Below are 25,872 nucleotides of genomic sequence, written 5' to 3'. Positions count from 1 at the left end.
ATGAGAGGCGCCCGGTATAGATCTGTAAAGTGCTGTATCCAGCTTTGTTTGGTTACTGAGTTTGAGATCAATGGTGCGATCTGGCCGTTAACAGACTTTAATAGTGTCCAGAGGTCTCTGGTGTTTCTTGAGGCAAGGGAGCGTAACATGGCTTCTGCGTCGTTCTGATACAGCTTTTGTCGTTGTGTCTTTAACCATGATTTATAGGATTTCGCTAAGGTGTCATGGGCGGTCCATAGTGCGGACGTTTTCATTTTTACTGCCAGTCTTTTTGCTTTTTTTACTTCTCGCCGTTTTTCGGCCACCGTGCTGTTAAATACATGAGTGTAAGGTACCTGGACTCGTGGTTTCCCGTTGAAGGGCACTTTATGGGCCACCAGCAGGGATGTGTATTCAGGTTTTATTGTCTCCCTAGCTTCCCGGTTGTGGATCCTCTTTAGGTTTTCCCGGAAAGCTATGATGTCTGATGGAGCGAGCCGGAGACGGTTTTGTTGTTTGTTTGTCTCCACATCTGGTAAGTACTGAGGTCTTTTGAGAAGGGCTCCATTCCATGACATCTGAAGCAAGTTGTGGTCGCTTTCTGTCGTTTTTTCGACTCTATAGTCCACAAAATAAGGGATGAGGCTTTCAGAGATAAATATGTAATCCAATGTGGCCGAAGATTCAAGCCTTTCCCACGTTGGAATTTGGAGGGCACAGTCACCTAACTCCGCCGCGTTGTAGAATTTTCTCGATTTCATTAGGTTTCCCCATACACGGCCCCTTTCGTCGGCTTGGTATATGGCCGGTTGTGCTGCACTCTTCGGTAGGTCGACCTTACATTTCGCGTTCAGGTCGCCACAGATTATGATGTTTTGAACTTTCCTGTCAATCGTTATTTCATCAATGCTCTCGCTATTTGGTTACAGAAGTCGTCAGTTGATATTCTTTCTGGGTTCCAGTATAGATTTAAAATTGCCAGGTCGGTGTTTACCCAGGCCTCTTGGACGTGATTGTAGTGGAGCCAAGTAGCTAGTGACGCCAGTTTACCATAGCTCGCTGTGAGTTTGCCCTTTGGGGTGAGTGCTGAACCCACTCGGATGGCAGTCAATATGCCCGCTGAAGGTCGACCAACGTTACTTCTGGTTGCTGGGGATATTTCAATTGCGTACCCGTCTAAGGATGGTTTAGCCGTTAGCCAGGTTTCCTGCAGACAGATCAGGTCAAAAGCAGCCAAATATAGGTTGTTATTTCTGGTTAGGTGACGGTGTTCTCTGGTGTTCCACAATGCCATTTTTAGGGTGCTGTTGTGGCACTGGGTTAATGGAATAGTGCTCATCTTTTTGACTTCAGAGGAACCCACCGGTCGTTGCTATTTTTTTTGTTGCCGGGAGAAGGTGTCTGTAAGCCATCTCCATGGTTTTGAAGCAGATGCTTCTTTAGATTCTCTTATTGTTGGAGTCACCCATCTTTTTGTGTCGGAGTTCTCATGTTGAGTCTCGTCACATCTGTATTTGCTGGTACTAGGTGCTGTGGTTCTCCGTTTCCATTTATTTGGATATTCTGTCTCAACTTTCATGCCCTCCTTCTCCACTCTCCTCTCAGGTTGTCTAGAGTTGGTGGGTGGGCCTGCCTTGCCACATCGGATCTATGAATGCTCTCTATTTTCTCTCTCTCTAAATCCCAGGTCTGTTTTAGGTTTGGAGAGCAGTTGAATTTTGAGCCCTAATCGCTGGAGGTCTTTTATTATTTCCAGAGTGATTACACTTGTCGCCTTGTTTCTGACGTGAAGATAAGCATTGGCTCTATGATCTCGATGGTAGGGCTCAATTAAAGTGAGATCGTCAGATGTTATATGTCAAAGGTTTTCGGTTTTTCCTAAGAGTCTTAGCACTGTTCTTCGATTGAGGACCATGTAGCTGTCTTTTGCGGACGTTTGCTCTAATTTAAAGAGCGCTGAGTCAGACAGATTCGAATTTTTCCTTGTTTCTGCCTCACGTGTTCTCGTGGAGTTCTTAAATGAGTAGACTCTGAGTCTCGACTGATGTGGATTCTGACCTGATCTCTCTTGCCGTTCTCTCTTTGGTCGATCCTCCTCGGTTTTGTTTAATTTCTTTGCCGGAATTAGGACCTTATGTGCATAGGGGTATGGAATACTAAACAAGTAAATTGTGGTGTAGAAGTTGTTGAGATATAGCTGTGTTGATAGGTAGTAAGGAATAGGCAGTGTTTTGAATAAATAACAGTGTTTGGATGGGAATCGAAAGAATGTGAATTTTGCAATATAAGTAAGAGTGAAATACAATGTTGGTGAGTAGAACAGAATATTCTAGGCTAATATATAGTGAAAGTACATTGTTACAATTAGAGCAGTGAACATGCTATACTCATGTACTTACTTTGTAGGATATGAAGAGTGTTTGTTCTTCGGTAGCTGTTTTCTTAAATCTTCTTTTTTTCCTGTAATTGTAAAAGAAAGTTAGTGGGTATATGTGGTAATGGAGAAGTACTTTTAGTTATAGAATTTATTTATTAAGGTAGTAGAAGTTGTTGGAAAAGTTAATGAAGGTGGGTTATGGGTGGTGTAGTAAAGTATGTTAAGTATGTTGTTAGATAAATTGGACTATGGCTCTTATTATGAATGAGCTAGTCTGTAATTAAAGGTACTGGTAAAATGTTACCGGCAGCTTTTCTGTACCGGATCACTCTGTGGTTCGAGGTAGGGGCACTGTACTCCTGGCAGGTCTTACCTGCTGGGAGTTGAGGCTACTAGCGGCAGGCTTTATAGTGAAGCACCGGCATTGTTACAAATGGTGTCAATGATTCATGGTTCCCATTCCTATGGAGTACTATAGGACTGTATGAAAAGTGAGTTTGCACTGCGATAGAAACCCTGATTCATGGAACTGTTCAAAGTGTATTCTTGCAGTGGAAAGTTAGTGCAGTATCATTTTCGCAGTATAAAGTGAGTTTGTACTGACTTTGTACTAAAAGAATACATTTTGCACAGTACCATGAACAAGGGTGTGTGTTGGCAGTGCAAAGTTACTTTTTAGCAGTGGAACATCACTTTACACTGTGCAAATAATTTGATGAATAGGGCTGTTTCGCAATATACAGGTATTTGAGAGCAGGTGGAGAATGGTGGCACTATAAGGGATATAATGAGAAAGGTTTGACAGTTTGATGTTGATATGGAATAAGAAATGGAAAGTGGTGTGCATTTAAAAGAGTACATTTTTAGGAGGATTTTGCTGAAAGTAAAAAAATCTATTTGGGCAGTTACAGCAGCACTGTGTCTAAGAATTTTGTAAATGAAAGGAAAAGCTGAAGATTTGTAGAACATTTTTAAGTGGCACTTGGTGTGTGGAACTTTAATATGTTGGCAGTGCATGTAAGCAACTGCCACTTGATGTTACCAGGTGTAGAATGGTGTCATATGTGGCATTTGATAGAGTGGCTAAAAAGAGAATATTCTTATTGAGAACATTATTACAGCTAAGTGGCAGGAACCCTATATATATGCTTATATTTTATAAAGTATTTTTTGCAACACATTTACAAATATATAATATATATATGGAATATATATATAATATATTTCTAAACGTGTTGCAAAAAACGTTTTAAAATATAAGCATACCTGTAGTATGTCTTCTTAGATGCAGATGTTGTTGACTCTTCAAGTAGAAATCTTGGAAAATGTCACAATAGTTTTTGATGCAGATGACTTTGATTAACAGGAGATATGTACTCTCAGAGTTCAAGTGAACATCTGAAGTGTTGAACTGAGATGACATGGTTAAGTGTAGAGTGATTGGTGGATGGATGTGTGACTGTTTGAAAGCAGCCAATGAGGGAGTGTTACAAACATGAAAGTGGAAATGGTAGAAGGGCTATACCGTTCTGCGAGGTCCGCGTACAGCAGGCATGCCATCCGGGTCCTTTGAGGATGCCTGGCATGGAAAGGTGATTGTGGGGTGCCAATGCGGTGTTCTGGTTGTGGTTTACAGGAAGACAGAATAGCAGGTGTTTTGTTTGTTGTGTGCAGTGAAGATGGCTGTGGCTATTGCTATGAAGAAGATGAATGTGTGGATGGGTGGGAGATTGTTGGATGAATTCATTGGGCCTCATTACACGGTAGGGGTTTACCGGTACCGGTAAGGGCACTGGTACCGGTAAACCCCTACCGCCTTACTACGAGTTCCCTTTGCGGGACCCGACTTTAACGGCTGGTTTTACCAGCCGTTAATGTTGGGTGCCGCAAAGAGACCTTGGAGCTAATTACGGTACCGCAATTTGCGGTAGCATAATTAGCACCTTCCCCATTCCCATTATGCCCTATGGGGGCAAAAATGGGAATGGGGAAGAGCCTTGGTGAATGGGGAATTACCGCCCCCGCTCACCTTGGAGTAGGGCGGTAATTTCGCCACCCACCAAGGCGGACACGGTAAAATACTGGCGGCAACCATGGCGCTAATAGCGCCATGGTTACCGCCTACCATGTAATGAGGCCCATTGAAAGGTAAAATTGAATCTTGTGGCCTCTCTGCTACTACTGGATTTCAGGGAGTGGAAGTTTGGTGGTATAGAGTTTCTGGGCTAAACTGGGTGAATTAATATCATTTTGTCAGAGTATGGCTCACTTTCAATGTGCACTGCGGAGGAAATTATTTGGGCCATGTTACTCCAGTATCTTTGCAGGTTGCATTAAAGGATTTATTCCGAAGCTTAATGGAACTCTTTCCATATGCAAAGATTATTTTTTCTGAAATAAATCCAAGAGAAATATGGAGATGTCCAAATGTGTTTTGTCTACAAATCTAAGAAGTCAGGCACCGTGTGAAGAAAGGTATATGTGCTTTTTTGAATGGTGTGGTGAATGTCATATTTTCAAAATTAAAATATGATGTTAGATGGTGTAAATACATTTCGTAGCAATGGAGTGCATTTAAATGATGTTGGGAATCAAATTTTTCTTTTCAATTTTAAAAACGCTTTGAAAATGTTTGCGTGAACAACTTAAACGGGAAATATGGAGTGTATAGGAAAGCATTTGTTAGTAGGTATAGGATATAAAAATGATAAAATATGTAATGTCATCTTTGATGTCCTGGGTGTTAGTTTTAGCAGTGCACGATGGTGGTGCGAGTTATGGTTGCTTAGCTTACCACAGCTGGCACATTTCTGGGGATTTTCAGGGTTACTTGTAACCATAACATCGCTTTAACGTTTTTTCACTGAATTTGATAGGTTTTTATTAGTGCAACTTAACCATAATGTCCTTTTAACAACGTTTTTTCACTGAATATATATATATATCAGTGGGCAGTTATAGCCCAACGGCCCCTTGCCCACTGCACACAGTATACAAACTGAAATACCTGACAAAAAGTGAGAGCCCTATTAGCACCACTCACAAGACACTCCTGTACTCTCCTAGTAAATATTTCAGTATAAAATAATAGCAATGTCTGTGTCCCGAAAGCAATCCAGTTCCAGGGACAGTAATCAGAAAAGAATCTCCTTAACCTTCCAAAAGACCAGGGGACCGAGAGCACAGACCCCTAAAAGCCTCACCCACCATGGCCGGGCCTTAGCTCAAAGCCCCAAACCCAATTGCCTTAGGTTCCTTTACTTTGATATATTGTCACAGACAAGTCACAAGATCAAAAACAGTTTTAAATCCGAGCATACAACACTGTAGCCGGGGAAAGCCCGGCAGTATGTGAGGCACACCTAGTCTGACAGCTAACCCCCAGTGGCCAGTTAACAAGTAACGAACGACTGACTTTCAGTGGAAAACCTCAATCTGCCACATGGGCTTAAGAAGAAACTATACAGAGTTCGATGAACCTCCTAAGCTCTGTGGGACTGCAGTGGGTATCCAGAAGTCTTCACGTTTAGCAGGTGCATGCAAGCCATCATTAAACTCGTCAGGTTGTTAGGCTGATCTTCGTTGCAGTCACAGACCGGCCTTTTGCACTGTCCGCACTGACGGGACGGACTGCCTGTCACTTCCGCTCTGTGCACTGGGCCAGGCTGAAGAAATGAAAACAATTATGCTATTCAGTCGTAGTTGCATGGGAAATATTTCCCAAATGTGCACTTCAAAGAAAATCAAGCATTTTCCCCAAATATTCTACGACTGGAGTATATAATAGAACATTATACCCGTCCTAGAATATGTGTGGGAAGGCTTTTAGGTGTGCAGGAAAAAAAGTTGCCTACTTGGCGACTTTTTCCAGGCGACATTCTAACATGGAACCACAATTACCAGAGGCAGATGCACACAAGACCACCTGCATGGACTGTAGCTCCATGCCACTCCGCCCTGCACTGCGTATTATGAATTGATGTGTGGTGACAGAATTTCAGGGATGCCTCTGCTTTATGTGGAAACTTACACCCACACACGACAGAGGGCTTGAGTTAAGGAGTGCTTGGAATTCCAGGTCACATCTGTCTGTCTTCTTGACCATTTACCAGACTGCATTCATATCGAGTAGTAATGAGCTGCTATTCGTGAGGAAGCGTGCAAACCACCTTGTGAAGTGCAATATCAATAGTCACTATTATTGTATATGAAGCAATACTATAGGCATTTAAACCATGAACGAGTATTTTTTGAAGAGCGTACTCTGAGAACTACATCACTTTTAGAAGCCAACAATTTTGAAATATGTAGGGACCAGCAATTATGATTGGTTGGCCTCTACAATAAATGAGTTGCCCACGATCACACAATTTGGTTAAACGTTGAAACTGGCATTTCTGTACAGCCTGCACTTTCTGCACTTGACCATGCTGTTTCCTAGTCCTTGTCTTACAGCAAAGTTTGATTATTTATGGTGATTTGACTTTCATGAACTAAAATAAAACTATACCCTGTTTTGTAGACCTAACTTGGAAAGTACACAATCACATAACAACTGAACATGGCAATATTCGAAAATAAATCCTGTAGGACCATGTTACACAAGAGGAGAATTATTCTAACTTCATGTCTCCATTGTCATGGGAAGTAAACTAGTACCATAATACTAACTTATGTGAGCACACTTTTACACAGAAAAGAGTACAGTACTTCTCAGTGAAATCATATCATTTGTCTAGTATTACTGTGTCGTCCAGTGGCAAAGCCGGGATATGATCCTCAATACTTTTGTTCTACTGTTTCGAATTCGGCTACTGCTCCTGACTAACAATGTATGCGCTTCTTAGGGAATGGATGCCCAGTTTTTACAACCCTTGCTAGGGGGAACCTTGCTCTAAACTTGCGCCCTACGTATGGCATGTTATTTTTAACAGGGAGTTGTTTGGCTCAGGTGGACTGTACCACTTACATTCTGGGCTCCGTCACTGCTGGTGTAGATCGCAAGGACTCCCTCATGGCTCGCCGGGTATAGGTGTTGCCATAAGATGCTGTGCAAGCATTATTAGATATTTTTTAGGTGCCAGCCTGCTTTCAGAACATTTAAAAGATCATTAATTTGCAGAAGGGTCATCAAATCGTTAACCCTTGAGTACAACACGTGTTATTTGTACTTATTATGCAAATACAGTCTCCAGACAAAGCTTTATTTTTGTGTTCTTTTATCAAGAAAATGCGCGGTAAACTCAATTCTTCAGTTGCTGTGGAAAAAAGTTTGGGGAGAACATTATTGTACAGTTACACACACGTTATGGAACCAAAAACACAGAATTGTGCTCGTTGCTCTCATTGTTGTTATGGCATCTTGTGCTCTCGACTACGGAAGCCTGCAAGATGCATTCCACTGCGTTAGTTAAACAGTGAATCTCGAGTTGGCGTAAGCCACACCTACGGTCTAATTATTTCTATTGCTCACTTCCAGTTCTTCCAATTGCCCGAGAGAGATGCGGGTCTGTAAGAGAAAAACCGGTAGTGTATGTTTGGATGCCAAAAGCAATTAATTGGGAGTTTCTTCCGTAGTTGGCAGAAACACATCTACAGTATTACTATTATCAATAGGCATACCATTTTTTTTGCTTAGTTTAATTGCTTCGCCCTGCCAGACCCCACTGCTTATCCTACAAGAGACAAATAAGTTATTTCCCCCTGGAGTTCTTTTGCCTATACGCTTTGCACACTTCTGAACGGCCTAACACAAGGGCCTGATTCACAGAGCGTTTTCCTGTGGTGATTATGCCATTATAAAACGCTTCTGTGAATCAGGACCCAACACGTTCCATGTGTGACTTGCCACTATAATTATAGTCTGCAAATCCTCCTAGCCTAGTTGACATCAACAGGTCTCAGGAATGTGGTGTCGAAACCACCAGCATTATATAATTTCTCATAAGCACGGATTCATGCCGCTTTAATGGGCACAGCAGCACCACCGTCATCATAAGGACTATGGTGCAATAGAGCAGTGAGTAAGGGTGCTTGGTGTACAGGAGCCAGAAAGGCTGTGATATTAGTCTGAGGCTGAGACATGATCACGCCCAGGAATAAGTGGCACTCCACATACGAGGGTGAGGTATTCTTGCCTGAGATCCAGAGTAAGGATGATAGTCGCCAGTCACTGGTTCGTTACGTATGATTAGCAATCCACTGTGAGTGGAGATTGTGTCACCTGGGTAGGCCGAGCGGAATTGGACAGAAACAGCATGGTGCCGTTCAGCCCTGCCCCTCAGGGTTGCAGGATCTTCTGTTAGGAACGTTATTGTTCATGTAACTAACTTGATGTATCTTATGTATTTTCATCCTGGATCTCATTGTGTAAAACCCTGAGAAGTCTGTGTTAGGGGTACGAATGGGTATACTCTGCCGATTCCTCTGACTGCTTCGCAACAGCTGTATAGAAATAAGCCTCACTCTGCTGCCTGTACCTTGGTTGCCTTATTGGACTTTTTTGGCAGGTTTGTACAGTGGAAATCACTGAACTGATCTCTTAAATACCAGTGAGGCCTTAAAATGCTGAAATACACCACAGCTGCCTCTAATACCGGAGCACGGTCCTGAGTCACTCCCTCCCCAGCTCTCTGCATGCACACCTAATCGTAAGCATGCGCGATAGACACTCAGTTATCAAGAGACGCGGTTTCAGACTCCCTCTTCCCCAAACATAGGGAAATGAACTCAGATATGAGCATTTCAATGTCATTATTCCTCATCAAACCTCGTTTGAGGAAAACAACGTATCGCGCTCTTCGCTCGCACACTAGGAATGCTAAAGCTGAAAGTATTGGAAGCTTACCAAGCTTGCGCTCAGTCCCTAATTCACATGCTTTGGACACCACAGCTTTTAGCTCAGTACAGGCACATTTAGTGGGACGCTAGAGGACAAATCTGAGATTGAAGATAGCACAGAGACCAGTGTAGTGAATCAGGCGTAAGACTCGGACACAGAGACATTGTGGTGGTTGTTACAAACTTTTATTAGAGTAAAAGTAGGGTTGGAGAAAGACCTATCACGCCCTAACACTATGGGGGATTTCCCTGCCTCAGCAAAACTAAAAGGATGTCATTGTCAGAATGCCCAAGAATATAAAGAGTTCGCCGTCCTGTGTACAAAATCCTATCCTGACCCTTACGAGCTAAACCTAAGAAAAAGTGCAAAGGAAAAAAGTCTTTCAAATGGCCATCTGTAGTCTTCTTTAATGTACCAACATAAAGTTCCAAAAGGTGTACAAATAAACAAATGATTAAAGTTCCCCAAGATTTCTCTGATGGAGGAAGGTCTTCTCTTCCCACAAGTTTTCAGCTTCTCTTCCGTTCTCTACCACAGTTATTTTCCTTGGCAAAAGGGCAACCTTTCAATGAAGGGGGTGTGATTCCTTTCCCCTAGCATCATACACTCAATAGTTCTTCCTTACCCTTTACTCCACAGTTCACAGTTCTTTTACAATTCACAGTTATTTCCATTTCTTTTACAACTTTTCCACTCAGAATGTATGTTCCCTTCCCCTAGTTTTCACACTTTTAAAATGCGGGTCTCCAGACTAGCATTCACCTTGGCCAGGGTTCGTCTCCTGCCAGTACTTCATGATATTTACACATTCAGTTTTGGGCTGGTTTACTCTCCTACCAGGACTTTCCAAGATTCAACTTCACATTCAGTTTGTCCTGGTTTACTCTCCTGCCAGGACATTCCAGGATTCAACTTCACATTCAGTTTGGACTTTCCAATATTCACTTCACATTCAGACTTGCTTGGTTTACTCTCCTGCCAGGTCTTCACAACAAGTTCAGGTGCAGGTCTCCAGACTCGCTTTCACAATGTTCCACACATATATTTGGGTTCGGGTTCGCAACTTGCACAGTGCCTGCTCTACCCTCCTGCCAGGCCTTTTCAAACTTTTCTTTACAAAGCAGTTGGGTTTCAAACTTGTACACATTACTTAGGCAATAGCCGTGTTCATGCCTTTCTTATCAGTTTTATTACTAGCCCTCAACCTTCTCGTTCGTTACTTTAATTACTTGACACAGGGTGAAGTCTTTAAACTTCCCCACGGTGCGTGGCATTTGTCCTGAAGCTCCCTGGTGTCCCGCTCTTCCCCTTTGGGCTCACCAGTTTGTTTTGGCTTCTCTGGCTTTTTTTGCATCATCCTGCAGTTGCTGTGGCTTGCCGGCGGCTTGGTGCAGCATACTGCCCCTCCTCCACTTCTTGCCTGGTCTCCTGCATTTCTTGACACCCTCAACTGCCCTCAGTCTCACTACAGCAGACCTTTGGCTTCCCGGCCTCATCTGGACAGCATTTCCAGCAGCCTTCCAGCATTTGGCAGCACTCCGCTTGCTTTCCAGCTTCTGTCCGGCTTTGCAGGCAGTGAGGTTCACTCTGTGGCCTCTTTCTCTCAGTAAAATTGTTTAAGTGTATAACTTGGTGTCAGTCAGTCATGGGGGTTCAGGACCCAGAAATCCTGCAACTATTCTAGATGAATTAAGAGGATTTGGGACATACTTATTCCCAAAACTCCAAAGGAAGAGAGGTGGAGCAAGCTACTATGGAATGTATAGACTCCGATGATGGCCACTAGGGGGCCAAAAGCCTTCCTCGCCACCATGGCAGGACGGACATTTGCTCAGAGAAGAAAACCCAATAACTTTTTATCATTTCTTGTAGGGAGATGCTGCTTTTGCAATTCAGAAGTCCATCCTTGTGCATAGACCCCAAATAAAAATATTGAACAATTCTTGTATTGGTGTCCATCTTGATCCTAGGCATTGTATATAAAGAAAAGTAGAGTTTTAGTAAAGGAATTGGGGTGGTTTGGAGGTTTCGAACTGTACTCACTTTCTCTTTGATTACAACAGTAATTAGGGGTTGCAAATTCTCTGTATTTAATGCCACGAGTGGTGTTTCCAGCACATTGTACAGGCAGCAGTTCTCTTTATTTTCAATACTTCAGTGATATCCTAGTATTCTGACTCAAAATTCCAGCATGCATCAGTGTTCTTTTCTGCAAGTTCCCTTTCTGTTATCTTTACATTCACCTTTACCAGTTGCTCTTGGAACTTTGACTCTAGGTTCCAGCATGCAACAGTTCCCTTTAAAAATCACTTTCTCAATGGAATCTAGGCACTCAGACCTCATGTCCCCACCTGCAGGAGTTCCCCACCTAGCTAGCCCATCTCCCAATGTGTAATAGAAACCCTATGCTTGAGATTCCACATGGGGCCTCAACACGATGGTAAATCCACCAGAATACCACCCAACACATTACCGTTACCACCACTTGGTCCCGTAGTATTACCGCCAGATTACAAGTGGTGTTGGCGGTGTAAGTCTCAATTTTTTGAGTCCATAAGACTCAACTGGGCATTTTTGCTGCTATTACTGTGGCTGGAATTGTGCCGAAAATGGGCGTAAAGTCGGCGAATTTACCTCCAGCTCCGAACTGTAGGTGAATCCTCCAACCTTCCCCCAAACTCATAATTGGGTGGTGAGGCATTTCTACTGCACAGCCCAACTCACAACGAGGTCCTTGCAAATGTTTTTCCATGTATACAATCTGCCAGTGTGCTCTAGAAACTGTGAGCTTGAGTTCTGGCATGCAGCGTTACTCCATATATCCACTTTGACAAGATGTTCTAGAAAGGTTTCCAAGTTCCAAAATGCAACCATTCCATTTGTTTACTTTCTCAGTGTAGTCCAACTTACAATAAAGCAGCTCTACTTCTTTTATCTACTTTCTCAGTGTTGTTGAAAAGTGTTTAAAGATGACTTTCTTCTTTTTGGTTTTAGTGTCTATCTCATGTTCATCTCTCCCATTTCACCTCAGTCCATTACCCTGTTTCGGATAAATTAAGACTGCCCTGTAGCCCCCGTGATTGGCCTGACTTCTCAATCTCTTGTCTGTGCCTCTTTCCCGTGATGGACAACCCGCTAGATGTCAGATGGGGTTTCTGCTCCATTCTGGCTGCTGATGATTGGCAGTGGCCAAAACCATCTCACTCTCTCCAGCTCCATTGATTGGTCAGGATTCTCTATGCTCTTGTTGTTCACTTCCGCATTGTAGCTACCATTGGACATCCACATCACTTACCACTGATTTACCATCTCTTTCCGATGTGTTGGCTTTTTCTTGGTACCATGGTGCCCCAACCCCTGTGACCCGACTTTGGAGGTGTAGGAAAGACTTCTCATTCCATACAGGGTCATCAAAATAGCATGGCATGGTTGAGAGATTATCCACCAAATCATGTGACTAACAGCAAAGGGTATTCCCTCTGGTATAGCAATACTGCTCACAGTGTTACCTGTCTATATGTACCGCAGTAGTTGAATTCCAAACGTGTGATCCCCTCGGCTCTTAGAATCCTTTTCTAATGGTCTATCAGTTTGCCCACTTCTTTTAACTCCTTAAATATGAGCCACCAGAAAGTACTGCTTGGCCGTGAAAAACTCTCCGTTATTCCTGTGGATTTCGCTTTGGATTTGGACCTTAAACTGCATTTCCCACAAGGCTGCAGAAGCAAGTCCACGCTGCTCTGCTACGTTGTGTGGGGGAGTGCCTATAAAAACCGGCATGCGTGTGCACTGTGCGTGCGCACCCAAGCAAGTACCAGAAAGTACCACTTAGCCGTGAAAACCTCCGTTATTCCTGTGGATTTCGCTTTGGATTTGGACCTTGAACTGCATTTCCCACAAGGTGAACTTTGCTGTGGGCAAATATATATATATTAGCACTTATGTGCTACATCCCTTTACTTATACTCTTATACTTATACCCTTTTGTTTTTTGTTTAGGCTGCAGAAGCAAGTCCATGCTGCTCTGCTACGTTGTGTGGGGGAGTGCCTATAAAAACCAGTACGCACTGCGTGTGCACACCCAATCAAGTACCAGAAAGTACTGCTTGCCCGCGATGCCGAGCTTGTCGCGGCTTGGAGAGGCCTGGCAGTACTAACTGGTCACTTGCATAAATATAATAACATTTTCTCTGGGTTTTAGACTCAGTTATCCCTAGAGGCATGATTATTTTAACCTCAGGCATGCCCCCAGCATGCTCAATGGCCACATTTTTAGACCTTGTATCTGGGTTAGTTACACCGGACCAATCGAGAAAAAGGACATGGAGTGCCTCCACTCCTTTTCCGAAAATGGTTAAACCACGATCTAAAGTAATGGACACCCTGGGAAATATGCGGATATTCGCTCCTTTTGTCAGGATATGCCACAATCATCGACGCCAGTAACAGGCGCAAGAACTCCGACCTTGCCGAGTACTATCTGCATGGCCAGATTGTCAACTATGGAAAATGGCTTGAAGGAATCAACAGCGATCCTCGCCGGCAAACTAACAGAAAGACATGTTATTCAACCTTCAGTCTCGTGTAACCTGCAACGAGTAAGTGAGACTGTACTTGTTCCTATGATACCCACACTTGATCAGACTGCCTCGTTGTCTAACAGTGTTTCTTTGTAATGTTATGACTGCACCCGTTCCGATATCTAGTGATGTGAATGAACTTTCATCTGTTGTAGTGTCAGACCGTGCCGTACTCCATATTGATTTAAATGAGTCATGTTTTTCTTTTCACACAGTTCATGATAATCTCTCTGGTTCACCAGATATACACCCGAGCATTTCTCACTCTGCTGCATCTGAACTTTCCTTTGCCGCACCAATTCCTCAAAACCCGCAGCACGCCCTACCCATTGTAGATTCTAGCCATGTTGAACCTGCTAATGCTCTGCTGGAAATTGCTTTCAATTCAATGAATTTGGCCATTCAATCAATGGTTAAACTCTTTGAATCCTTGGACCTCAAACTCTTTATGCAAAATAAACAAATAGAACAGATTATGATGTGGCAACAAACAGTGGCCAAGAACTTAGATGAAAAAATGGAAAGGACGATCAAGACAAATGACATGACAAAAACAACTGTAAGTGTCACCACTCAAACTGCCATACAAGCGATAGAGGGTCAAATGAGGGACTATTCCATAGCATCAGTTCCTCCTTTTGTAGAAATTATAACTGATGTGACTTATGGGACCTCAGAAACGGGCTCTCAAAAAGGAAGTGAACAACCCCTGAACTTTGATAATCCAATTCCACCTAAGCCACTATACTCAATGTTTTCAGTGGCTAGTTCACAAACGGACATGGTTAAAACTGGGAAAAAAAGTAACCTTTGCTTTGGGAAAAAATCTAAAAATATTATAAAGCGATGCACCCACCATGCCCAGTAGCTATAAAAATGTCCCAAGCAATTACAAGGAAATACCAATTCAAAGCGTATCAAAAGAAACTCAGTAGAACGCCTTCAAGGGTGAACCCTATTCCATCTTATAAACCACTTGATGATTTAATTGAAGTAGCTTCGACTCATGCGAAGAATCAACTCAAATGGAAAATGACAAAGTGAACGACACACCAAAAGCTCAAGTTTCTCAAAATCTTGAGACCAAAACACAATCTGATAACCATCGAAGGGAGATTCGACGTGCAGTCGATGAATATATGGCAATGCAATCAACACAGTCTTTACCATTAAAGCATGTATTGGAGCATAAATCACAATCAAGTAAAGAATATACAGGACATAATCCTCATATGGAAAGAGAAATCTCGAATTCCTTTAAAAGAATAATATCTTAAGCTTCTCTTTCCAGTGATACAATATTAGACTCCAATTACTCACAAGAAGTAAAAAACTTGCCAACACCCATAGTGCCTGCATTATCACATTCTCAAATTAAGCAACTAATAACAACAACTATTTCAGAGGCCTTCCAAAATAGATCAATGGAAATACCTCAATTAACTAAAATATTGTCTCTCCTAAATAGGGTAAATAGTCAAAACACCTTAAAAGTGAAACAACCAGCTACTCACTGTCTAATAATAAAATGTTGTCCTCGACCTGCCACCCAGTACATTCTGAACCGGAAATCGCTGCTGGAAATTTTCTCTGAAAACCCCTGCTCTAGATGATATAAATTCAATTAATAGTGAGCAAGTTGAGTTTCTTCTAGAAGGGAATAGAACTGCTGTTAGGCTGTGGATAAACTCACAAGTAATCTTGAACATGATTTGGGCGGTGAAAACTCAATTAAATGACTTAGGGTTTATCCTCTTGGAAGATTTGCCAAATTTACAGCATTTGAAGGACGATTTGGCATCTCTTCCCTCTAGTCAGATTGAGGTAAGTTTGGGCAACAAGCGACTTATAAATACAACCTGCGTTTGTACCCAGCAAAGTAATTACCACTAGCTGTTCTATCAGAAAGAACAGTTACTATCATTAGTTAGCTGGAACTCTCAAGGTTTAGGTATCTCCTGAATAATCCAACATAGCTATGTGTGCATGATATAATCATGCTACAAGAAACATGGCTCAGAGATACACCCGTATGGAATAACTATGCCCTCCAAGTAGTTCCAGCGAATAAGGCATCATGGGGTAGGCCCACGTCAGGGTTACTAATTGCTACTAAGCAAAGCTCTAGTTTAAAAACTGAATTCTGGGCATCCCCAAATCCGTACATACAGATGATCAAAGTACATCATAACTTGAAATCCTTTGCTTTCATCAATCTGTATTGGAATCCAGAGGCCATTTCTGATGATCACTAGACCCTTGTATTTATTACACTATCATAGCAGTTGATTTCAATCTTCATTGCTTTGTTCAAAAACAATCTTACCATGGAACTCGTTTGGCGAAATGGTTAAATTTGGTTATAGCGAGAAATCTATTTGTTGTCAATGGGTCACTCCCCTCTGAAACACCTCCTAGACCGACTTGGCATAGAGAGAATAGTGCCAGCACGATAGATTATATCTATGTTGACAGTCACAAATTAAACTTTTTCAAATAAATCATACAGATTTGAGCAATCATAATATGTTGCTTATGAAATGGTCATCCCCTAATTTTGTAGAGAAAGAACAATCTGATTACATGCAGGGTAACATAATCGTAAACACAGTCATAAAAGACTAGTTAGGACTGACATCTTGTTGAAGGATTTTAGTGATTACTATGCGTTACAACTTAAACAAGCTAGTTACAACCTAGATTTGAAAGCAGTCATTTATCCTGACACTATGCAGCTGTTTCAGCCAGATTCAATAAGGCAAAAAATATAACAAAAGCCTACTTTCCATAATTTTAGTAGTGAAGTCAAAGCCAAGAAAACAGAAACCCGACAAGAAAAACGCCAGGCTTTAAAACTACCATTAGCTCTAAGAGTTCCTGCTTTGAAACATATTAAAACCAAGTACAAATACTGGTTACGGGGCAGAAACTCTTTATTAGACCAAATTGATGGAGCTAGTATGTTACGTAGCCTAAGCAATAAGAATATGTCACAGATTTGGTCATAATAAACCAATCTGTCGCTGGTAATCAAGTTGTAATTCAATCAAATTGTGTAAATGAGAAGACTTGGGTTGACTATTCCACGAAAATATACACACAACAACTTGACTCAAGTAATTATCCTATTCCCATCCAATTCCGGGCCTTCCATCTGGATTTCGACAAGTCGGACATTCTCCACTTCATACATAAATCCAGTATCTCGAAAGCTCCTGTCCCTGATGGGCTCTGAAATCTCACGCTGAAGCAACATCTAGAGCTGTGGGCCGACATATTATTTGCCATGTTTAATAATGTTAATTGAACGCAAGAGATTCCTGAGTCATGGAAAAGTTCCATCATTATACCAGTATATAAAAAGGGTGATCACAATAATCCAGCAAGTTATCGACCGATATCCTTACTTGACGCACCAAGCAAAATATTTGCTTGTATTATTTTACGTGAATTTAACAACTGGTCAGTAAGGACATTCAATCGCTACCCCTTTCAATCAGGTTTTGTAACGGGTGTAGGTACCACGCCAAACATGATGACCATGAACATGTTGAAATCACAAAGTGCCACAGAAAATCAACCTCTCTATATGGCCTTTGTGGATTTCAAAATGGCTTTCGATCCCATAAATTACAAACTTTTGTATGACAAACTTTATCGATTTGGTTGCCCACCCTTTTTAATTGCCCTGATTCAACATCTACACTCTAATACTCATTTGCAAGTGCGCTTAAGCACAGAAGGTTTATTGTCTCTCCCCATTAAAACAAATCGGGGTTGAAGACAAGGTTGCATTTTGGCTTCCACTTTGTTTATTTTCTTTATTTTGGACATTGGTGAATTTTTTCTATCTGTTTCATCAGATCCTCCTAAATTGGGAAGCCAGCGCATTCCTTGGATGCTATATGCAGATGATCTGGTGCTCCTGTCTCGTACTCTCGGCAGGGCTCCAGAAACTAATTGATGGTTTAGCTCAATATATCGAATTGAATAATTTTATTGTGAATCAAGAAAAAACACAGATATTAGTGTGCAAAACGAGAACTAGAAACCGATTCACTAAATATAACTGGCACATTCATCAATTAAGTTTGCAGATTGTTTGAGAATATGAATATCTGGGGATGTGTGTTCAAGATTCTGCATCATATTCAAAACATCTAAGCAATCTCGATTGTAAAAATTACAACTTTAACCTCCCAAGCAAAAGTTTTGCTTCACAAATATGTAAATTCTCATACAAACACATAATGTTTTTTACAAGCAAAAAGTCATTCCACTTTTGGTCTATGGAATGGAAATATTGTCAACAAACCAACAACCGCTATGGCATGTTCTAGAAGCTCGCTTTTGGAAAAAGGTTTTGAAATTACCTATGTGCACACCTATACCAATTTTGCACTATGAACTGGGTTTATTGCATTTGTCGGTACATGTTGTTTGGAAAAAGTGTGGTTTCTTGCACAAATACTTATTGGGTTTGGAATTAAATAACATTATTAGTGCAGTAGCTCATTACCTGATTAGTTCAGCTCAGCCATTTCCGCTGAAGTGTCGGCAAGAGGTGTTTAATACAATGTCAGATGCAACTATCACTCTATAGCTACTACTTGACAATCCGATGCAAGCAAAGAGGAAATTATATCAACATAGCTGGATATGCAATAGGGAGAAATGTATGTTGTATAAGGATTTTAGCTCCGCTTTGTTTGGGCATAAGAGACAGCGCCATATGTCAGATTATTTGGTAAAATGTCCATCTCCATACATAAGAAACGAAGATCTCAGATTCAGATTGAATGTATGGCCTACTAATGATATCTTGGCCAGGAGGAGACAAATCTCTCTCTAAAATCTCTAAAGGCTTGAATTCTTGCCGTTTTTTGCTAAAATGTCCTGCCGGTAGAGACACTAGAACATATTATAGTCTCCGGTCCCGATCTAGAAATGCAACGAAATTTCTTTTTTTCTAACATACTTTGTATTTTCAAACCAACTGATCATGAGGCAATATGGCGGCTTATCTTCTCCAACACAAAAATAGCTATGAGGAAAGCAATAGTTAATTTTCTCGATCATTTATTTCCAGAGAATGCCACAAACACCTATACTAAGAACGTAGAGTCATAAACTGTTAGACTAAAGGAATGTCAACAATTTTAATGTGAATTCCTTTTTTTTGTAAATATGAAACTGTGAAACTGATAACATTATATGTAATATATGTAAACATTTCAAAATATTTTGTAAAAATTTGAAAGATTGATGTAACTCAGCCAAAAAAAAAAAAATATATGAGCCACCAATATTAATAACCCTTTAGTTCACATAAACTCGTGAAAGCATTCCCAGTACGTAAGTCACTCAAAATGTACCCTGCCACCATGGACAGTCCTTGCATACTAGTTATTCTGTAAGAAGTATCTAACCACTCTAAAGTTTAAGTGTAGGGTGCTCAATTCCTCTTAGCTACTGCCGAATACACCACCCTTCTAATTGTTATCAAGTCCTCTCCGTGCAATTATGTTAAACAAGATTAGTTGTTAGCAAACAGCGCCACACATGCAAACCATACCAATCCAGCTCAACAAACCAACTGTTACTTCTAACACTGTACAGAATCTTAACCTTTCATGCAATCGTTACTTTCTACACAATACCTTACAGTTTGGTTTGGACAATGAATGCATCCAATGAAAGATAGTGGGCCTCATTACGACCCAGGCGGTAAGCGGTTAACGGCGCCGTAAATGGTGGCGGCGCCGTTAACCCCTTACCGCCTAATTACGAAGTCCCTTTGCGGGTCCCCACCTTAACGGCTGGTTTTACCAGCTGTTAAGGAAGGAACCTGCAAAGGGACTTTCGAGGTAATTACGGTACTGCAATTTGCGGTACCGTAATTACTGCCTTCCCCATTCCCATTGAGCCCTATGGGGGCAAAAATGGGAATGGGGAAGGGCCAATGGTGAATGGGGAATTACCGCCCCGCCAACCTTGGAATGGGGTGGTAATTCCGCCATTCACCATGGCGGAATCAGTAAATGACCTGCGTCAACCATGGCGTTAATAGCGCCATGGTTAACACTTGGGTCGTAATGAGGCCCATTATCAATACTCATTCCGGCTTTATTCAACGTTAGTCTTTAGCATAATAAATGAAAGGTATTATATGCAACACATAAATCAGCCATCAAGGTCTGCATATTTGACTTTGGCCAACTGGCAAAGCCAGTCAAGTGTGCATCTATATAAATATTTCATATTGAAATGTGTTAATGAAGCACTTTACCACAAAAGAGAAATGTTGGTCTCTGTCACGGCTAGGGATCAACAGACAACACCAAGTCAAGTGGTGTGTTTCAAAGGAATTTATTTTTCACAACAGCAAAACAAGCATTAGGGTTAATAAGGTCAAAGAGTAGGGAAGGTAACACAACTTTAGTATTCAAGCTTCTGCTTACAACTGTGGTCCTCAGTTCTTCATTCTCTTTCCTATGCCTCTGCCAGGTAACATCGTTCATAGTATTTTAGGATACAAATGTCCCATACTTATTTGTTGTCTCGACAGAAGCTCTCTCTTGTCAGGATGTTGATTGTCTGTTTCTCTTCCAGGAAACCTTGGCATGACTTACCTCTGGTGCCTTGAGTCATCTAAACCTGTCGAAAGCATCAAACTGTTATGCTTGCAAAGGGCCCTTGTGGTCCTTTCGCTTATCCCCTTCTGCAGTTTTTCGGGCCTAACCCTGCTTCTCAGCCAGGCTAGGAGCCTCTTCCAGAACTTAGGCCTCTACCAACCCCTTCTGCACCTACTCATCACTGGCTCCTCTCTTCCCTCTTTGCTGTCTCCCCTCTTGTCACGCTCAACATTTCACCATGTTCTAGGCTTCTCTTCTTCCACTGCTTTCATTCACTCTCACTTTCTTCTCTCTCCACCGTTTCTACCTCCTCATGAAACCCTGTTGTCAACTCCTCCTCTTTTAACGTTTCCCTGCATCCTGGTCATATAATTCTAGCTACTCTGTGTTTTCTTTCAACTCGTTTCCCTTCTCCTCCTCTTACTGATTCTTCTCCAGTAGTTCCACCTTGTGTTCCAAATCTCTGCTATCCTCTTGATGACTTCCTTTTCTCTATCGCTTCCACCTCCTCACTTCCTCCACCTCCTTAAACTCGCTGCCCTTTACCTCCTCACCCAAATCACTCCTCTTCACCTCCTCCACTTCCTTAACAAATGCACTGGCCCTTCCGTCCTTGCATAACTCCAATCAGGGGTGGAGCGACCTATAGGGAACTCTGGAGATTTCCCGGTAGGCCTCTGCACACTGGGCCTCTTTTGTGTGGTAACCTATTTTATTTCCAAATATTCTCATAGAAAAAGGGTTGGGCCTGCTGAAAATGTGCAACATACGGCCACTTTGAAACTGATTTCCAGGGCCTTTTTTCGTTCCCAGTCCACCCCTGACTCCCATAATCCACATTCCTTCCTTTCGGCTTTTACCCTCTTACGGAATGCACTGTGGATTGCTTATATGAACAAGGGCCATCAGCTGTGTTGAATGTGTGGGCCAATGATATGATTGGTGCTTCTGGGACACATCTCTGCTGTGTTATTAATCTGTGAGTGGCTCTGTTTGCTGGGGTTATTTGAACCAGTGGCACCATCTTAAATTCAGATGGTGCACTTCATTGTTTGTCAGTACTAAGCATTGTAATGTTCTCCATTTCCTTTCAGCTCAGAAAGCATGTTGTTTTCAACTGCGTGCAGTACTCTGTGAACTGTGTCTGGATGAGCTTGCTGTAGTGTTTAATTTATGTTGCTTTTGGAACCAGTCTTCTTCCCTCATAACACAGGATTTCACAGCTCTGTGGGCCGCTGAGTCTGAAAATACAAATCCTCTTTGGTGATTACACAAGGGGATAGTCTAGTGGGCATAATAATATCTGGAGCTCATGTGGACTGGTGATTGAAGATGCTCTGCCTATTGTTCTCTATGCTTAATATATTTCCATTGTGCCAGGGGCCTCTGAAAACCTGGGGACCTGGTTTGGGGAATATTATGTGATCCACCTCTATGTACCTCTGCCGTTAGGTCACTCTATAGTGCTTAGGTAAGGATTTAAAATCACTCAGGTATCCACTGTCTTGAGTTGTATGTTCCTCAGGGGTCACTTGCTTTGTTACTCCTAAATTGTCCAAGGTGACTGAAAGTATTTGGAGGGGCCAATCGTATGAGGCAAGATGGATTGCAGAGCTTGGACAATCCTCCATGTATCCCCTCTGAGGCCTGCATCACAAAGCGAATGGTCACCAGGGTCACCCGAGTACCATCGACCAGCCTCCCATATGGAACTTCGTCACACCTGAGATTTAGGCTATGTCTAAAAACCTGGCTCTTCAATGCTTAACAGACAGAAACTTTAACCTACATGAATCAAGCTGCAGAAAAGCCACTTCTTGATAGTGCGACTTCCATGCAGAGACAGAGCCTAATGGAATGCCATATCGTCTCTCGGCCACCCACCTAGAACACTGCAAATGGCACTCAGGAACATGTAACATCTCGATGCCATCAATGGAAGGTGCCACCAAACCATAAGAGAACACCTTCCCTCTCTCCTGGTATGTCTATACCTCAACACAGGACATTTTCACACATAATCCACTAAAGCAAAACACCTCATCATTACGCAACCAACATCAAGACCAATCATTTGAAAGCACTACGGAAGCCCCAAGACCAATCCCCCTTATGACTAACCCTCAATTTATCTCCACCTTACTCACCACAAATGCCAACCAGACCTTTACACAAGGCTTTTAAAAAAAAGACCTGCTACTCAAATTTCAAACATCACAAACATACACCTTTAATTACTGCTAACATACTCTGCACCTGACCAACAAACACTCACACTTAGCACAAGGCCACGCCCTGGACACAAAGCCTTCAATGCCTCCTACACTTCTCACCTTGAAAGGGTACCATTTTTCCCACACTGCTACTATTTTAACAACTGGGCAGAAATGGAATGAAGGCTCAACAAACAACAAAAGGTTTTCAGAAAGAACATGGGGACATCACTAAATGGTCTTCTTCTACACTTACTGAAGCAGCAGGTATACAAGGAGGATAACTATACGCAAAAATATGATGTCCTCAAAAAATACCTTATATGATGACATAAATTGTATTTCAGTTAATACATTGTCAAGATCAGTAACAAAATTGGCAGAACATTGTAAAACCATATTAGAAGAATTAGAGGTGGAGGTTACACTGTTAGTAGAGAATCCTGACAAAACAAAAGCCTGGTTATTCGAATATGATTGATAGCTATGTGGTATAATACAAGGAAGTACACATGGTTTCTAAACATATCTATCTATGTCTGAAAAAAAACTAAAATACTTGGTAAAATTTCTAGGACATACATTCAGATCATCCTTTAGGAGAATTAGATTTAACCTATGTCCTACATTGGAAATCACTGGTATAAGACGAGGCCTGAGCAGTGACAATCTTACTTGTAGATTCTGTCAGGACGTTAATAATGTAGAAACACCAGAACATCTGTTATTGTTGTTTTGCTTAACTTTTATTGATAAGAGATTGCACTACTTTCCACATATTGTACATTCTACAGCTTTAGTATTTACAGACTCCTCATTGGATAGGATTTTTTCTGGAAATCCAACCTTTTCGGTATTGGCTGTGGTAAGGTTTGTGTATGAACCATTTTACTATTTAGAGCTAACCATTTTAAAATGAAGAATTTAACATTTAGGGCTGACATTATCTGCTAATGGAAATCAAATAGTTGTATAAAATATTGGATGATCATGTAATGATTTGTTTGTTATACATTGTTATGTATGCATTATATTGTAATGAATTAATGCAATTTTGTAGTTGTGAATTCATTGTGAAAGGTTAATATTTAACCAAAACACAAATAATTAAAACATAAAAACCTCCAAAAAGGCAGAGCTCTGGGAAATTGAGATCTGCAACCTCAACACAAAGCATTGCAATCTTGCCTTTCCGCCTCCTCCCAACTAACCAAACCCACCTACTTTGTTCCAGATCCTCCAGGTTGCCAGGAGACCATGCAAATGGCAATAGTACATGGTACAAATCCTCATAAGATAACACCACCCAATTGGTACTGACGGATACGAAGGACAGATACAGAATTGACGAGATCAGCACAGAGATCTATCAGGAGCATAGGGAGGCTCAGTATTTTGCAAAAAAAAAGAATAGGCATATTCCGCTAAAGGATCAGAGGCCACACCGAAAACTTTAAATGTAATTATCTTGTTCATGGGAAGCCAACACAGGGCAAAGAAGTGGAGAGATATTCTATATAATTGTCCATATGTTTCCTAAAGTGCTCAGGGAGGTTTATACCATATTCCTTATGTTGTTCAATCACTTAATGGGCATTGGTGAATGTTTTCTGCATGAGTACATCGAAGAAGGTTGAACTCCAATATCCTGGGGTTGTCTATGTCTTTGGCACCCAAACCACTGATAAAACCCGGGCTGGATTACAATTCAGCATCTATTGGATCTTTGGCATTTCATATCGTTTTTTAAACTTGGAATATAAATTGGCACACTCTTGCATAAAAGAAAGCAATGTTAATAGAATCTTGAAATTCGCTGATGGCCAAACACTAATGTAGTGTGACTTGGATTGCACTTGCCATTCTTACCATCATCACCATCAACATCATAAATTACTTTTCAGTGAAAACGTCCATTTGACAGATATTGGGGAGTCAGCAAAGCTGAATGGGTACATTTTGCTAACTCTTAAGTCAAGCTCCAGCTCTTTCTGGGTTTTGAGGATTACCTGCCAGATACATATTCTCGAAAGTGATAACAATGATAAACCTGCACATTCCTGCAAATGTAAGGCTAAAAGTCATAATGTCTAACTGAATGTGTTGTTGAGTTTACAAATGAAGGCGGTCACAGTAATTGTCGTTAAATCCAATGTATATAACCACAACAAAGAAACAAGAATCATCAACTCAGCAGCGGCGCAAATACACATAATCATAGAGCAGAACGACTATAGTAGGACTCTTAATACCCTAATGGTAATGAGAGAAAACCCATGGTGGAAAAATGGGGAGGTGTAAAGAAAGAGCAGTACATGTGATGGGACGGCTGGGGGGGTGGGGAACAAAGCATGAGCAATAGGGGCAGAGAAAGCCCCAGATTGTTGTAATGCTCTTATTCTCCACTTCCAATGATCCCCAGTCGCCACCAGTGGAATGCATACCTGCAAATTATATAATTATAGAAGATGTATTTAAAGCCTGTGCCCATTCACTGTTGCAATCTTCTTCAGTACCTCTTGCCTGTTTAATGTATTAACACTCAACACGCATACAAAATAAAAGTGAGGATTGTTGTTGTAAGGAATTGGGTATGCAATGATGACAGTCACAGAGAGAATCCTTTTAATCTGTCTGCTATTTATATTTTTAACTACTAAATAGTAGAAGTAACTGCAAGATGGATTATTATGATTTGGTGTTTTTGAACCACATTGCCAGACTCCACAACTGCATATATTTCAGACTAGCAATTAGTAGCCTTTGCAGCTATGTTCTGTGGATCCCACCTAATAATTGTGAATGGCAGATGCTTGTTGCTGTGGCTTCGTACCACATGCCCAGTTGCGGCTCATAATAAATGGTGTTGGAAAGTGAAAATGTAATTATACAATAAAAAACATTTCAATAATTTTCTGTTTTCTTCAGCTCTGTGACACCATCTTCATTTTCATATGGACCGAGCCAAGCAGATGCACTTACGCAATGTCACACAGAAGAAATCAACTTCCTCTTTCACGTGAGTGTCTCTTCTTTTATATTCCATTTGTATGGTTTCAATCGAGAGCCTTTTTTTAATGTAAAAACAAAGGTTCTGACAAACACGGTACTTCATGCTTCCCTTTATGTTTTAAGTACTTGCAGGTTGAATCCTTTATAGAAGCCCTGAGGAAGGGTGTGACCTATGACAATAGTGCCAATGACATAATGCATCTATTGACTTCTTAAACACATACATATCTCATGA

At 41.4% G+C, this 25,872-nt stretch overlaps 1 protein-coding gene across 1 annotated transcript in view; it reads left to right on the top strand.

Moving 5' to 3' along the window:
- The window catches only part of ITGA4 (integrin subunit alpha 4), a 911,072-nt gene that overhangs the window by 707,050 nt on the left and 178,150 nt on the right, over window positions 1-25,872 (top strand). The window contains exon 22 of the mRNA XM_069616079.1: window positions 25,554-25,644. Within this exon, the coding sequence (XP_069472180.1) occupies window positions 25,554-25,644 (91 nt within the window). The remainder of the gene's footprint in view (window positions 1-25,553; window positions 25,645-25,872) is intronic.

This window comes from Ambystoma mexicanum, chromosome 9 (genome assembly GCF_040938575.1).
Source record: "Ambystoma mexicanum isolate Mex_15411 chromosome 9, UKY_AmexF1_1, whole genome shotgun sequence".
In the NCBI taxonomy this organism is placed as follows: domain Eukaryota; kingdom Metazoa; phylum Chordata; class Amphibia; order Caudata; family Ambystomatidae; genus Ambystoma; species Ambystoma mexicanum.
The sequence above is the reverse complement of the archived record's forward strand: the minus strand, read 5'-3'. Positions and strand labels throughout refer to the sequence as shown.